This window comes from Aulonocara sp. 'chitande type north' Nkhata Bay, linkage group LG1, assembly GCF_057382095.1.
Source record: "Aulonocara sp. 'chitande type north' Nkhata Bay isolate Kocher_YH1m ecotype deep benthic linkage group LG1, A_spYH_male_GT1.1, whole genome shotgun sequence".
Classification (NCBI taxonomy): Eukaryota; Metazoa; Chordata; class Actinopteri; order Cichliformes; family Cichlidae; genus Aulonocara; species Aulonocara sp. 'chitande type north' Nkhata Bay.
Window position 1 is genome coordinate 3,963,086 of NC_141344.1, and position 16,203 is coordinate 3,979,288.

At 42.5% G+C, this 16,203-nt stretch overlaps 1 protein-coding gene across 7 annotated transcripts in view; it reads left to right on the forward strand.

Moving 5' to 3' along the window:
• Positions 1-15,759, forward strand: part of vps13c (vacuolar protein sorting 13 homolog C) — a 54,217-nt gene extending 38,458 nt beyond the window's left edge. For all 7 annotated transcript variants that reach the window (XM_086299757.1, XM_086299845.1, XM_086299927.1 and 4 more), the window contains 10 exons: positions 4,653-4,766; positions 4,919-4,994; positions 5,103-5,266; positions 5,347-5,392; positions 5,861-5,984; positions 8,931-9,045; positions 11,149-11,240; positions 11,330-11,453; positions 11,592-11,675; positions 14,684-15,759. In XM_086299757.1, coding sequence (XP_086155883.1) covers positions 4,653-4,766; positions 4,919-4,994; positions 5,103-5,266; positions 5,347-5,392; positions 5,861-5,984; positions 8,931-9,045; positions 11,149-11,240; positions 11,330-11,453; positions 11,592-11,675; positions 14,684-14,785 — 1,041 coding nt within the window. In that variant the 3' untranslated portion in view covers positions 14,786-15,759. The remainder of the gene's footprint in view (positions 1-4,652; positions 4,767-4,918; positions 4,995-5,102; positions 5,267-5,346; positions 5,393-5,860; positions 5,985-8,930; positions 9,046-11,148; positions 11,241-11,329; positions 11,454-11,591; positions 11,676-14,683) is intronic.
• Positions 15,760-16,203: the final 444 nt, after the last annotated feature.

A 16,203-nucleotide genomic window follows, 5' to 3' on the forward strand; every position in this document is an offset into this window, starting at 1 on the left:
GGAGGTGGAGGAACATCACAGTAATTGCTCAAAGGAGCTTCTTCGACATCTTTAAGAGTTTTAAACAAATGTCTGTCCTCCTCCAGAAAATCTTATGTATGCAAACACGCGTTGCAACTTCATATCTTGTGCACGTTTTTGTTTTTTTTTTTGACAGTGAATGCGCACCTGCGGACCACTTATGTGCAGCCCTGGTTATTTAGCTCGTCATATTGCAGCCACAGAAATTCTTTTGTCCATGAAACCATAAAGCTGCACTTTCTTTTTGCCTTATAGTCTGATTTGTCATAACTTTTCCGTTTTGTGGTGAACTTTTCTTTGGCTGTCACTTCTTCACCCTGACCTGTCTTATTTGGCTCAGCAGAACTAAAATATATATCCTGCTGCTTTTACACACGCACACATAACGGTCAGCGATTCTCTGCCTGATCAACCTCTCACATGTTTAAGCTTGCTGCGGGAGATTTCACTTGTCATGTTTGCATAGTAAGCTAACGATTAATAAGACGATGTCAGAGGAATTGGTGCGCAAATTATCATCACTCACCAATCAGTACTGTCGCTCTCTATACACAGTTCGCGCAATTGCAAAGTGAAAGCAAAAAACAAGCGCAAATTCAAACGAGATTTCAATATGTCACATATTGACAGTGGCTCACCGATGCCAATGACATAATTACCCAGCTACATTTCCGAAAGAATGCAAAAGCATTGACATATATTTTCCCTTCCTACAATAGCCCGACGGGCAGGGCAGAGATAGATTTTGGTAGCCCGACTGGAAAAATCGCTAGCCCCAGGACGTCGGGCTAGTGATATTGCAAGCCCTGTATCTGATTGAGGAATCACTCATCTTTGGAAAAGAGAGTTTATTACAGAGAAATAGCTCTTTCCAAAATAAAAGCTATACTATACGCTTCTTCTGGGCTATATTCTCAGCAGCATATTGTAGCGGGTCAGGGCTGTTTGTACAGTTATGTTTTGTTTATGTTGCCATAGTGACAGGTGACGCACTCTCGCTGCGACGGTGTGTCCTTCCGGGGTCAGAGGGCGCCCTGTGTGTTGGTGTTGTTGTTGTTGCTGTGCGGCTGCCGCGCTGAGCAGTTAGCTAGCGGCAGTGTTCTTCTGCAGATGTCAATAAACGGCTGTGCTCCCTGGCTAGCTAACGGGAAGCAAGACCAAACGACACCTCCGTCTCCTCCTTGTCTGAGCTCGCCACAATATTAAACATATCAGGTCCCCATAAGGAGAATCCTGTGCTAACGGCTGTCTAAATGACTCCAGTAAAGTTAGTAGCATGCTTGCTTGTTTTTTTCTGCTTCCACTTGTCTTTGCACTAGGATGATGTCGGCGTAAATGTGCAGTCATATTCCCACTAGTGCTGTCAGCGTTAATCTCGTTGAAATGACATTAACGCCACAACACGGCAAATCTCCGTTAACGAGCTACCCCTGATCGCCTGTGCGTGGGGCTAGACGGCCAACACGTTAACGAGCTAACTGCGCTAACACACTAGTTCCCACCCATGTAATTGAGCATTGCGTGGCACATCCAACATACTGTTTTACTTTTGTCCATGACGCGCTTACCTTCAGGGTCATATGTCACATGAAAACCAAAATAATTCCAAACGCCAGATCTGAATGAGGGTGGGGAGGTCCATGTTGTAAGGAGAGCTTAACTTCTGTCTCGCTAGCTTGCCCTGCGCTCTTCCTTCTGACGATGCTGTCTGTGTTGAGCGCTCAGTGAATCTGCGTTCGACTACTCCGCCTAGGCTGCACTGTGGAGCGCAGATCCACTGAGCGCTCCACACAGACAGCTCAGACAAGGAGGAGACGGAGGTGTCATTTGGTCTTGCTTCCCGTGAGCTAGCCAGGGAGCTGCTCAGGGCGGCAACCGCACAGCAACAACAACAACACCACACAGGGCGCCCTCTGACCCCGGAAGGACACACCGTCGCAGCGAGAGGGCGTCACCTGTCACTATGGCAACATAAACAAAACATAACTGTACAAACAGAACCCCGAACAGCCCTGACCCACATAGCCCCCACCTAAGGGGTCAGTCGTCCCCGACGACCCCATTACCCCACACAAAGTCCTGCAAATGTCCAGGTGCCTTCTTTTGGCGCACCGGCCGGTCACGACCGGCGGGGGAAAAGTCACTCGGGTCAGAACATGGGGTGCCACCATCATCCCACTTCTGACACCAATGTGGCGAGCTCAGACAAGGAGGAGACGGAGGTGTCGTTTGGTCTTGCTTCCCGTGAGCTAGCCAGGGAGCACAGCCGTTTATTGACATCTGCAGAAGAACACTGCCGCTAGCTAACTGCTCAGCGCGGCAACCGCACAGCAACAACAACAACACACAGGGCGCCCTCTGACCCCGGAAGGACACACCGTCGCAGCGAGAGGGCGTCACCCGTCACTATGGCAACATAAACAAAACATAACTGTACAAACAGCCCTGACCCGCTACAATATGCTGCTGAGAATATAGCCCAGAAGAAGCGTATAGTATAGCTTTTATTTTGGAAAGAGCCATTTCTCTGTAATAAACTCTCTTTTCCAAAGATGAGTGATTCCTCAATCAGATACAGGGCTCGCAAAATCGCTAGCCCCGGGATGTCGGGCTAGCGATTTTGCAACCCCAGTCAGGCTACCAAAATCTATCTCTGCCCTGCCCGTCGGGCTATTGTAGGAAGGGAAAATATATGTCAATGCTTTTGCATTCTTTCGGAAATGTAGCTGGGTAATTATGTCATTGGCATCGGTGAGCCACTGTCAATATGTGACATATTGAAATCTCGTTTGAATTTGCGCTTGTTTTTTGCTTTCACTTTGCAATTGCGCGAACTGTGTATAGAGAGCGACAGTACTGATTGGTGAGTGATGATAATTTGCGCACCAATTCCTCTGACATCGTCTTATTAATCGTTAGCTTACTATGCAAACATGACAAGTGAAATCTCCCGCAGCTTAAACATGTGAGAGGTTGATCGCGCAGAGAATCACTGAGCTTATGTGAGTGCGTGTGTAAAAGCAGCAGGATATATATTTTAGTTCTGCTGAGCCAAATAAGACAGGTCAGGGTGAAGAAGTGACAGCCAAAGAAAAGCTTACCACCAGCCACCGTACAAATCAGACTATAAGGCAAAAAGAAAGTGCAGCTTTATGGTTTCATGGACAAAAGAATTTCTGTGGCTGCAATATGACGAGCTAAATAACCAGGGCTGCACATAAGTGGTCCGCAGGTGCGCATTCGCTGTCAAAAAAAAAAAAAAGAAAAAAAAAAAACGTGCACAAGATATGAAGTTGCAACGCGTGTTTGCATACATAAGATTTTCTGGAGGAGGACAGACATTTGTTTAGAACTCTTAAAGATGTCGAAGAAGCTCCTTTGAGCAATTACTGTGATGTTCCTCCACCTCCAAACAAATGTCAGAAGGAATCCGAACCACAAAAGAAGCACGTATTCTCGGAAAAGTGGTTGCAGGAGATGAGCTGGCTTCAAACAAATGATGAACGCGCAGAGATGTGGTGCGGAATGTGCCGTGAAAATCCCACTCTAGGACAAAAACACTGTTTAGAATCTGTTTAGAACAGCGTACTATGTTGCAAAGAGTGAACTACCACTGGCAAAATTTAGCAGTCTTTGCAAACTTCAAAAAGCAAATGGCCTCGATCTTGGTTCCACTTGTCTCTTACCCGTGACTTCAGTGGAAATTTCAAATTCAGGATCTGACACAGACTGATTCATGTCCTACACAGTTCTTACAAGTTCATAGAAATTTCTGTTCAATTAGAACCAAATATTTGAGTTGATGATTGTAATTTTTATACAATGTTGTAATTTGTTTTTCAACAATTTTTTGATTAATGTTTTGTTTCCTTTACAATATTATACTTTAATGTATAATATTGTAAAGGAAACAAAACAGGAAACAAAACATCAATCAAAAAATTGCTCTCTTTTTTTATTCGGACTACTTACATTTATTTTGGGCTACCAAAAACTGAAGAGTCCCTGCCCGAAGGGCTACCAGGGATTTTGAAATTTTGAGAGCCCTGAGATAGATTATTTTTTTAAATTACTTTTGTTTCAGCAACATTAAATTTAAAAACTGTACTTTTGAGTTAAAATATATATTTATAATTTTAATAAATGACAAATTAAAAAGGCATGAACATTTTTTCTGTATCGAAAAAATATCGAACCGTGACACCAAAGTATCGAACCGAACCGTGAATTTTGTGTATCGTTGCACCCCTGTCTGGTTTTATTACTATGTGCATATTAGTATTGTACAGCACTTTGGTCTACCAGGTGTGTTTTTAAAGTGCTATATAAATAAATAAATGATGATGATGATGAACATTTAACAAATTTGATCACGTGGACATTAGTATTAAACCTGTGTTAAATTCTGAAAGCGTCTCTGCAGAAGCAAAAGGCAGATAATCTGTGTTTTTACCCCTCAGCTGTAAAAGGTTGACAGGCATCTAACTTTGGGAATGCGATAACTTGAGAACGAAGCAACGTAGGATTTTCAAATTGATGCCATAGGTGTATCTACAACGAGGCTGGGGGGCACCATTGGTCGTATTTTAAAATCTCAAGAAAGAAAACCTGGTGTCTTTCTCTGCCTGCAGTTCCTGAAGCAGATGTATGTTCTGGTTCTGGGTCTGGACGTGCTGGGAAATCCATTTGGACTGATCCGAGGTCTGTCTGAGGGGGTGGAGGCCTTCTTCTACGAGCCCTTCCAGGTAACTCATCCTGAACTACACGACGACGTAATCGACTTTTTTCTGATAGTTACCAGGAAAGATTCTGATGTCAGTCTTATTTTTGGATCATGAGCTGAGAAACTGACAGGCAGGAGAATCCAGATGAAATAAAAGTGGTTTGTGTTTGTCAGGGAGCCGTTCAGGGTCCGGAGGAGTTTGCTGAAGGTTTTGTGATCGGTGTCCGCAGCCTGTTGGGCCACACAGTCGGTAAGAAAGCCAGAGGCATGATGGATGCGCAGTGACTGATTTAATGCCAACCAGGACAGATGATGACCACTGCGATCAGTATTATTAGCGAGCTGATTCCTCGTGCAGGTGGCGCCGCAGGCATGGTTTCCAAGATCACGGGATCGGTTGGTAAAGGTCTGGCAGCCATCACTATGGATAAAGAGTACCAACAGAAGCGACGTGAGGAGATGAACCGACCACCCAAAGACTTTGGAGAAAGTCTGGCTAAAGGAGGAAAAGGACTGCTGAAGGTACAGAGTGACAGAGTTCAGAGGTTTGTGTGTCCTGATGTGAGCCCGATGCAGTTCAGTAACAGTTCTTGTTTCTGCAGGGAGTCGTGGGCGGAGTAACCGGCATCGTCACCAAACCTGTGGAGGGTACGTGCTCCTCTGCCGTGAAACCCACACTGCTGCTGCAAACACTCAGTTTGGGGGTGAAGGGAAAAAGAAGAGAGCAGAGAGACTTTGCTTGATGGAGACAGACAAAATGTTACCATGAATGTTGAACCCAGCTTTATCCAGTGTGCCCATATGTCTTCTGTAAATATATGCAAATTGGTGCAAATCTACAGCAGATACGAACTTTGAGCTTTCGCATAGTGACGTTTACTAGTTACATTTTGACCATATTCACCTGTAGAGTCTCCATCTGAAGGAAAACAGAAACATGTTCTTTGCAGCAGAGTGCAGTACACTACTGTGAGTGATGATGAAATTCAACACCCAGACTAACCTGAATTAGATTAGATCCCCTTTCTGTCAGAGAAATGCAAGAAAACCCAAAACTGCAAATGTAGACTCTGGAGCTGCAGAGGATCAGAGCAGTTACTCTGTCTTTCTCTGTAGGAGCGAAGAAGGAGGGAGCAGCGGGTTTCTTTAAGGGGATCGGTAAAGGTCTGGTGGGGGTGGTGGCTCGGCCGACAGGCGGCATCGTGGACATGGCCAGCAGCACCTTCCAGGGCATCCAGAGGTATTTGCTTCAAGCTTTCGTCCGTGTCCAGTTTTTATTTTCACTCTTCAGTCTGTCAGTGACTCTGTTTATTCGTACTTTGTCTCCAGTATTTTGCAGACTGAAGAACTTCCTGTGTTTTCTGTGTGCTTCTTAATGTGTTGTTTGTCTGCTCACTAATTTCTGCTTTTGTTTTCTGTCTCGTGTCGTTGTTGCCGGGAGTTTTGTTCATTGGTTTCTTGCTGTTTTGGTGTGTGAGTATTTCACATGAAGCATGTTAAAGCCGAACTCTTTAATCGCTGCCTGAGAGCTGAACTGTAGATCTGTTACAGAGGTTCAGGACTAGTTTTCCCCTTTTTAAATGTTTGGGTAGCATTCATTGTTGCACCAGATAAAACCTGATCAGACCTGATGAAGCAGTAGTGAGGGGGTCGAGCTTTAACCTGTGGCACTTTGACGTTTGCATGTTGACTGTTGCGGCAGATGGACGGTAAGTCGCTGCATCGTGTCAAGAGTTTAAACTGATTCATGCTCATCATGTCACCCACCATCAGTCTGCCTCTGCTGCCCCTTCCCCTTTCTTAAACCCACCAGCTCGTGGCAGCATTGTGATTCAGAAAGCCACACCCCCGAGGAGAGTCACAGGTCCTGCTTGTAAAGAGATCCGAAGTGCTTCATGCATTTACATCGTGAAAATTGAAAACATTTGTCTGCTTGGTCCTCGCAGTTTCCCTTCCGTTGTTTCCCACACGTAGACTTAACCTTAGCAGGTCACCCTGTGTCAACAACCAGCCAGTGTGGCGACTCTTTTTAGCATTTGTTCTGTCTTCGTCCCTCCACAGTCTATTTCACACCCTCATCCCTATTTTCAGGTCCCAGGTTTGAATCCACTGTCTGGGCTGTCTGCATGGGTCCTCCAGTCGTGCAGACATGCAGTTATTGGGCTTAGGGTGATTCTAAATTGCCGACCTCCCTGTGGGTTTGGCTGTCCAGCATTGCGGCAACACGATGATGGATTTAGAGTTAATCGACAGGATGAGAGGCAGCTGATCAGTTATTTATTTGTCACTCATAAAATATGTGTAGATACATTTATTGATTCATTAAGAGGCCGTGTGGACAAACCCATCTCTGCTAATCTATGGGAAACACTGTGTTCACGTCCTGCTGACGTTTCTGCAGGTATATAACCGAGGACAGATGAGTTTCTGTATACACTTACCTTAATCTCACCACTGAGTACTTTAAAGTCTGCAGTAACCTCTGTTGTCCCACCTGCCAGTGAATCTCAAAGCATCACCTGGTCTCTCCTCAGGGATTGGCTGACTGAATGGTCACATGGTTCTTCCAGCCTGAGTTTGGCACCTTGGTTCATACTGATTGTGTAAAGAAACACTAACAGCCACGGTGTTGGTTTGTTTGAGGTGACGCTCGCACTAAAAACAGCTTTGAGCTGCATCAAAGAGAAAACTGCACTGCAAAGTTCAAAGTACTGCTAAATATTTTTAAATACTAGTTGATTATTTCCATCTACATAGTACATTCTGAACATGTTAGGCGATGGTTCAGATTTAAAATATACGTGGCAGTAATTATAGATACTAGGAAGCAGGTGACAAATAATAATATCAAGTGTCTCATGAAGGTTCTGGGCCAGCGCTCTACCGGAGGGATGCAAATCATTCTTACTAAAGACATTCCCCTATTTGGATATCAACATCTGTCTTCTATATGCTCTTCTATCAGGACAGAGATATTTGGGATAAAGGTAGAACAACTCTGTGTACATCAGCAGTGACCTTTGCGTTTTGTCTTTAACTAGTCTTTTGTCCACACATTTAAGTAGAAAGAAATACTTTGAAATGCCCAAAACATTTCCCAGGAACCTTATCAACCTTCATCCTCCTCCCCCTCCTCCGTATGGAGGACACATCTGTCCTGTGACACGTCAGTCGGTTCATGATAACCTGTTGAATGTTACCGTTTCACGCTGTCACTGTAGAGGTCACCAAAGGTGAGATATCGCACCTGACGGAAGCTTCTCGCAGCATCGTGCGCATTAGAAATGAACCTGCTTCACTCTGAATGCGCTTCAGGGTTGAACTGCAACCTCGTTTCCAAAAAGGTTAGGACAAATATGAAGTTAAAGGAAAACATTTAAAATCTTTATTTGACTGAAAATGGATCAAAAAGACAACACTGAGTGTAATCAGTGGTACAAAATGACAGATAGATGCAGTAGTTTCTACAATTTAGAGAAAAAGTACTTCTTAAAGAATGAATTTAACAACATTAGAAGATCCACAGAATCCATAATTCTCTGTTCATAAACAGCCACTGGAAATATACACACAGGAGGCTCTGCTGAATAAGTGAAATAGAAAATTGTTTGGCTTCCAAAAGCACAGCAAGTGTTGGTAGAAGAATGAGTGACTCTTTACCGCCTCAAAGTCTGTGGCAGGTTTCAAACTGACCTGGTGTGCATCAGACGAGGGTGAGGTCTCTGCCCGTGCAGCAGCTCTTGGAACAATCTGGAAACAAGCCCTAGCTTTATTAATAGTGACATAATTCGTCACTACGGGGACAGAGTTAACATTAAACGCGTCCATTTAGCTTTCAAGAACTGAGAAAAATGTTTGTTTCAATATTTGATCTCTTACCTTTAAGATATTTTCAGTTAAATACAGACTTTAAATGGTTTGCAGATGACTGTTCTGTTTTGCTGTACATTTTGCACAGTGCACCAACATTTTTGGAAACGGGGTTGTAGCAGATCCAACTCTCAGGGCTCATTTTGTAGAAACGACTAGTCAGCATGCCGACTGATGATGCTTCAACTTCACTTCCACCATATGAAGTTATTAAGCTTCAGCAGGAAGGCACAGAAATGAGTCTGTTTCAGTTTCTGTAGCACTAGAATAATTTTTCAAGTGCATCTCTGTTTTCCCGCGTGTGTTGTGATTTCAGGGCGGCCGAGGCGACAGAGGAAGTGACCAAGCTACGGCCGGTGCGTCTGATCAGGGAGGATGGGATCATCAGGCCGTATGACCTGACCGAGTCGCAGGGATTCGACCTTTTCCAGGTTCGATCGCTTTGACCGTTTTGCTCCATAATGACCCGATGTTGCTTGCTGAGAGGAAGCAGGTGTGGTCTTCTGCTGTTAAAAACAAAAACAGTTCTGCCCCAAAACCAATCAGCAGATAAAAATCCAAAACAGCAGCAGCTCTGAACACACACTCCGGATATTTATGAATTAAAAACAAGCTGAGCCAAAACACACATTCACTGTGAACACAGTCTACACCCAGCAATCAGGCAGACATCAGAAAGCAGGAGAAACGAGATATGAGGAATCAGATCTCAGCTGCTGGAAAACACACCAGAAAAACTTTATTCTGGAGCTGCTAATATATTGTGTGTCTGTGCTTCTAACCCCTTTTTTTTTTCTTTCTTTTTTGTTTTTCTTCTTGTGTTGGTGCCACATGCAGCCTGAGGAGGAATAATCGTGTTCGTTTGGGCGGATCAACTTATCAATCAAGTGCTTTGAAAGACTATAATCCTGTCTATGACTAATAAAATGTTTATGGTTCAATTCCTCATCCTATAATATTCTATAATAGTCTATATTATTGTTATATCCACATTGATTCTGGATATTGAGATGATTCAGGTTTCTATGCATGCCAAAACTAATCTCTCTTCTCATACCTCAAACATTTCTACACTCAGCTCTCAGTTTATTACTTTTTCTACACAAAACATTTCTGCTTTTAGTTTTTTATTTCTGTTTATAAACAATAGTTTTTAAATGACCCTTTTTGTTTATAACCATTTATTACATATTGTTTATTCAGACAAGACTAGCAGGTGGTGAAATTATTTTGCTATAAAGCTGAGATACATGTCCGTGTAGAGCTTACCGATATTTTTGTATCGTCCTGTAGCGTCAGCTTTAAATTCATTCTGAACTTGTATATGAACACTTGCTGTTTAATATTTGTGTCTTTGTGATGATGTACTCTTTGTACGACTCAGTCTGCATGACCTCTGTTGTGTCTGCACTAACTCTGAGTGTTTGTCAGCTGAGAGCGTGTCGCTGTCTGTAAGATTTGTGTTTAATAAAAATTCTTACTCACACCTTTCTTTTTCCAAATGCAGGGCTTGGTGGGAGGGGGCGGGGCTGTCGCCTTTACTGTCAGCATGTGGTTAGAAGAGTAACGACTCACTAACACGTGCTTTCACAGAATCACGCTATCACACACTCTGGTTCCGATCCTTCTTTTGAAGTAGGTCAGATTTCTCTCAGAGGGCGTGTTTGGTTTGCGTATACGTCTTTTAGTGTGCTTGGCAACATGTTAGCATCCTCGGCCATATAGAAGTGTGTGTGTGTATAGCTCCTCTGATACGTCCACAGTTTCCTCTCTCTTCTTCTGGTGGTGGGTTTGCTTCACTGGTTAATTAGTTATGGTTTATTCCACAAAACGGGATCACTTTTCACGCTTATTAACATTTCTGCTGTTAATCGAAGCATTCGGTGTCATGCTTTCAGAATTTCCTCCATCTGGCATCTGCACAAAAAGTTTGGGGTTCTCCAAGGAGAACTGTGTTTTTAAAGGATTATTACAAATAGTCGTATAGTTGGACTGCAAGTGTTTCAGAAAGATGCTCTACTTCTCACCTCATATAAGTCTGAATAAATACTTTCCTGTGAGATTAAGGTCTCGTTTGTTGGTTTCAGGATGTCCTTAATGCAAGATTATGTTCCTTTTATGAAAAAGCAGGATATATTTTAGGACAGGTCTATCTTTGATTTGGTTAATCTTTTTTTTTTTTTTTCTGAGACAGATCCTTCCCTTCGCTATGAAGTCCTGTCGCAAATAAAAATAGATGCCAGCAACAAAAATGCCAAACCTGAACCTTCAGAATCTCCAAAACAATCAAACATGTCAGCTTGCTTCCTCCTTTTATATATAGCCGATTCTTTCATACTGTTAAATGTCCTTGTTTCAACTAGAAGTCATCCAGCAACGAGCTACACCGCATGGTAAAATCCACCTCTTGGTGCATCAGTGTGGACCCTGTATGGTTTTACTGAACGACGGGGTCACCTTATGTTCATGTATAATGTTCAGATTCAAACCGCAGGTGGTCGGTAAATAAAACCTGGGAGTCTTTGTGTTTCCAGCGATCAGAGATCAAACAGCTGGAGGGTGAAGTGTTCAGAGATCACTGTCTGTATCCTGGACACAGAAAGACCAACATCATCGTCACCAACAGGTAAAACCTGTTGTTATTTTATTGTGTTTTTTCGTTGCCGATTGTCAGCATGTGTCGTTGCTTACGGTGTCGTTGTTGTTTTTGTGCAGGAGGGTTTTGTGTGTTAAGGAGATAGAATTTGTGGGTCATTTCAACAAAGAGTGGGAATGTTTGTATGAGAACATCTGTCGACCGCCGGCTGTGGTGGGAAGTGAGCTGAAGATTTACAGCAAGGTACCAAAATAAACCTCTGAATAAAACTCGAATTCATCGGCCACATTTGTCTGCTGTTTAATCAGGAAGGTAACAATTAAGATTAGGTGTGAGGTCACATCCTGTAACCATGTTACATTTCAATGTCTTGTGTCTCAGGAGCAGCAGAAGCTGTCGTTTTCAAAGAGAGATGGTCAAGAGTTTGTGAGGAGCGTTCAGCTCAACGACCCTAACACTGCTCAGGTACTGTGTGTGTGTGTGTGTGTGGGTCTGTGAGGCTGCAGCACATTCTGACTTCAATATGGACCAAAGCTGATAGCAGCTTCCTGCTCAACTTCGTTTACAGTAGCATGTGGAGGACTACAAAGCAAGAGTAATGGCAAAGTGTGCTGTGTCAAGTTTAAAGTCAGTGTAACCATGGTAACTCATGCTGAATACATGACCTGGTTGGGACGAGGTTATATTCAGAGTCCACTTTCTGTTGTTCTTTTGTCGTAGCTGGTTTAAGTGCATTACAGACTGTTTGCTGGAGGAAAATGTTTCACATTGGTTCCCTGCAGAGCTGTAAAACCAGCAGATTTATCTGCGACAGCACATTGTTAGTGAAATTTTCATGTATCCATTTGAAGATTCTTTTTTTTTTTTACATTTAATTCTAATGTGCTGTTAAGTCTCTTTCACACTGTTTAACATGCAGCTCTTAGAACACAACACACACACATACCTGCTAAATCAGTCAATTTAGTCTCACTCTGATCTGCAGACAAACTAAAGTGATTTCCTCATCTCCTGTATCAGGCTGTGGGACAGCAAGCTTTAATATTTAAATGTATCTGGTTTAAAGTTTCAGAGCTCTCCTGTGCAGTCATAATTTTGGAGAGCGCACGCAGCCGTAACATTATTAACTTGAACTGAAAGCAGGCTAAGGAAAGCCTGAACACTGTTCATTGTAAACCTCTTGGGTCGATTATTTATCGAAGCTGCATCAAGCTACACAGTAGGTGAGAGCTAGAAGTCCGGCACAAGAGCAGCATTAGCATTCATGTCAATTTTCAAAATAAAAGACCAGGTCCAGATTAAACGCTCCACTTTTGAACAGCTTCTGGTGGGATTTCAAATTGTAAGGAGGACGGAACCAAATTCCATCAGAGACGCACAGAAAGCAGGAGACAGGAGGAGGTTTTAACTATTTATTGACGAACTCGCACTTAATGGAGTAAATAAGGACAGTTATGGTGTTTACCTAAGGCAGGTGTGACGTGTGCAGCACATAACAGTATTAATGAGCTCAGTTTGGCCCCAATAACAGCGTGAAACAAACAGTAATAATCACCAAAACAAAGACTGTTTATGTCTGCGTGAGCAAACCTGAGGCATTGCAAATTACACTGCTTCCTCTTTACGTGCTACAAACTAACCACGCTCGCCTCTGTGTTGCACATTAACCCTGCTTTCGTCTGTGTGCTACATAATAATCCTAACTCACTTCTGCATTTTGCAAAAAGTTCTGCTTACTTTGTCATGCTACAAAGTTACCACAAACCTCTCGACAACTAACCCCACTCACTGTGGGGGGTTGCTAACGTACAGGCCCTGTCCAAAAAATTTGAATATCATGGAAAAGTTTATTTATTTCCATAATTTCATTCAAAACTTTAAACTTTCATAGATTATAGATTCAGGGCCCACGACTTAAACGATTTCAAGTACTTAGTTGTTCATTTGTACATAATAAACCCACGAAAACAGGATTTCAAAAAATTAGAATACTGTGAAGACATCACCATTTACTTCTCAGTTTTTGCAGGAAAAAAAGAAAAAATTAGGATCAAATCAGTCAAAATGTGGTATTTTCAAAATGATATGTTAATCTTCAATACTTGGTTGGGAATCCCGTCGCCGGAATCACTGCTTCGATGCGCCGTGGCCTTGATGCAATCGGCCTGTGGTGTTGCCTGGCAGTTATGGAAGCCCAGGTGTTCTTGATGCTTGCTGACGGCTCTTCTTTGTTTTGTTCTGGTGGACCTCATTTTCCTCTTGATACCCCACAGATTCTCAATGGGGTTTAGGTCCGGCGAGTAGGCTGGCCAGTCAAGCACTGTGATGGCATGGCAATCAAACCAGGTTTTGGTGCTTCTGGTGGTATGTGCAGGGGCCAGGTCCTGCTGGAAGATGAAATCTGCATCTCCATACAGATCCTCAGCAGAAGGAATCATGAAGCCCTCTAAAACATTCTGGTACACTGTTGTGGTGACCTTGGATTTAAGAAAGCAGAGTTTACCAATACCTGCACCGGACATTGCACCCCAAAACATGACTGACTGTGGATATTTCACACTGGATCTCAAGCAGCATGGGTTCTGTTTCTCACCCGTCTTCCTCCAAACCCTTGGACCTTGATTCCCGAATGAAAGGCACAATTTACTTTCATCAGAAAAGAGGACCTTTGACCACTGGCCACCAGTCCAGTCCATCTTCTCCTTGGCCCAGTTGAGTCGCTTCTGACGTTGGCTCAGGTGCAGAAGTGGTTTTGAAGCTTTGACTCCTGCCTCATTCCACCCTTTCTGGATCTCTGACAGATTCTTGAATCTTCTGTCTGATAATCTGCTGAAAGCCCCCGTCATCTCTTCTGCTGGTGCATCTTCTACTGCCACATTTTGCCCTTCCTCTGGACTTTCCATTGATATGCTTGGACACAGCACTGTGAACAGCCAGCCTCCTTAGCTATGAACCTTTGTGGCTTACCCATCCTATGGAGGGTTCCAATGATGCTCTTCTGGCCTGTTGTCAAGTCTGAAGTCGTCCCCATATTGAACCTAACTGAGGCAATTGGGTCAAAGTGAAACAATTTAATGACACTTGGGAAAACCTGTGCAGGTGCTTTGAGTTTAGTAGATGAGTTCGTGGGTTTATTATGTACAAATAAACAACAGTACTTCAAATTATTTAAGTTGTGGGCCCTGAATCTATAATCTATGAAAGTCATGAAAGGAATTATGGAAATAAATAAACTTTTCCATGATATTCAAATTTTTTGGAAAGGGCCTGTATACTCACATTATTTGTTGAGTTGTTTTTTGTTAATCTGAGGTGAATTTAGTGCATTTAAATAAAAATCACAGAATGGATGCCTCAGTATGGGTGAAGCGTCTGTATGGGTGGAAACCTGGGTATGAATGAAAGCCTCGGTGTGGATGTGTGTTGTTTCGTGATGTAACCCTCCCCAACCTGGTTCCTCTTGTTCCCTGCAGAAGCTGCACACCGCCATATTTGATGCTCAGATGGCACAGCGGCAGCGTCGCATGGCAAGACAGAAGTCACAGCGCTTCCTGAAACTGGGCAACAAGCAGTGAGGTCACTTCCTGTCTGCAGCTGATTCACAGTAAATATTTGGAAAGCTTGCAGGAAGGTTTCTGTTGCTTTAAGAAATGTAAACGGATTTATGCCGGCACATACATGTGTTCAGTTAAAATGTCCAGTCAGACATTTAGGTTTTTTTCATCATGCTAACATGCTAACAGTGGGAAGCTCTTACTTATCAAATGAAAGAATTATGGGATTGTAGTTTTCTTTTTTGTTGCTTGACACAAAAAAGCTGGACACAGCTGCTGTGATGTCACACGTTGGTTTCTGTAGTTCCGGTTTGAAGCTCAGCTTTGTGTTTCTGAAGAGTAAGAAAGTTGACCTGTGAAACTATTGAATGAGAACAGTGAAGGAAGAAATGAAGTCACAATATTATGAGAAATATTTAATTCCATCCAAATATCTATATCTATATATGCTGGTTGGTTATTTTGTTTTATTACCTTAATTTGTATTTAATTGTTTTTAGTTTAAGTTGTGTTTTGTTTGGGGGGAGGTGTCATTGGCTAGCTGCAACACTTCACGCCCATGATGAATCCATAAAAACACATTGCACTAAAAGACTATTTGATCTAATTGCTAATATGAATGCTGTTGTTCATGTCCAGTTAAATAAACACAAAGATCTCATCAGTTTATCATGAAATAATCCCACTGTTTTAAACATACAGTCAATGTTAACTATTCCAGTTTGACCTGCAGATCTTTGTCTGTTTAAACAGCGCAATGAAACGTGTTTTTTCCTCAAAGACCAGATGAATGTGTTTACATCGTTTCAGACCTGCTGAGTGAAACGAGGAAATCGTTTCACTTTATTTTTATTGGGTTTTTTTGCTGTAACCAAAAGTCTGTATTTGTCTCTGTGCTGATGTTGGGCAGAAGGAGCTCTTTTCTATTGGAAAGGAAAACAAAATACACTGACCTGTAACCTGAACAATTTTCTATAAAGATGACATTGAACTACTTCTGGTGGATATTGTTGTTTTTTGGGGGGATTTTTATGAGTGAGAAATCAGCGATATCACAGCAGCTTCTGGGATGTAATGACAGCCCTCAACTTTTATTTGACATCAGATTAAAGTTCACTATATACTTTAAGTTCACTATTGTCAGAGTAAAAGACTGACCTCCTTCTATTGCTTCACAAGAGTTCAGATCTAACTTATCAACTCAATAAATAACACTGAAAAAATATGATAATTGCATTCTTCATTATTTAACCTGGTGTTCTTATTAACAGTCGTAACAATGGGGCAAGAGGTAAAAGGATACTAAAAGTTAAAATAACACCAGCACCAATCCAAAATCATCTGGACACACCTGCAGATTACATGCTGCCCCCTGGTGGTGAAAGCTTTGGTTAAAATTACAAGGAGGTCATAAAAGAGAAGTACTATTTTCATTATCA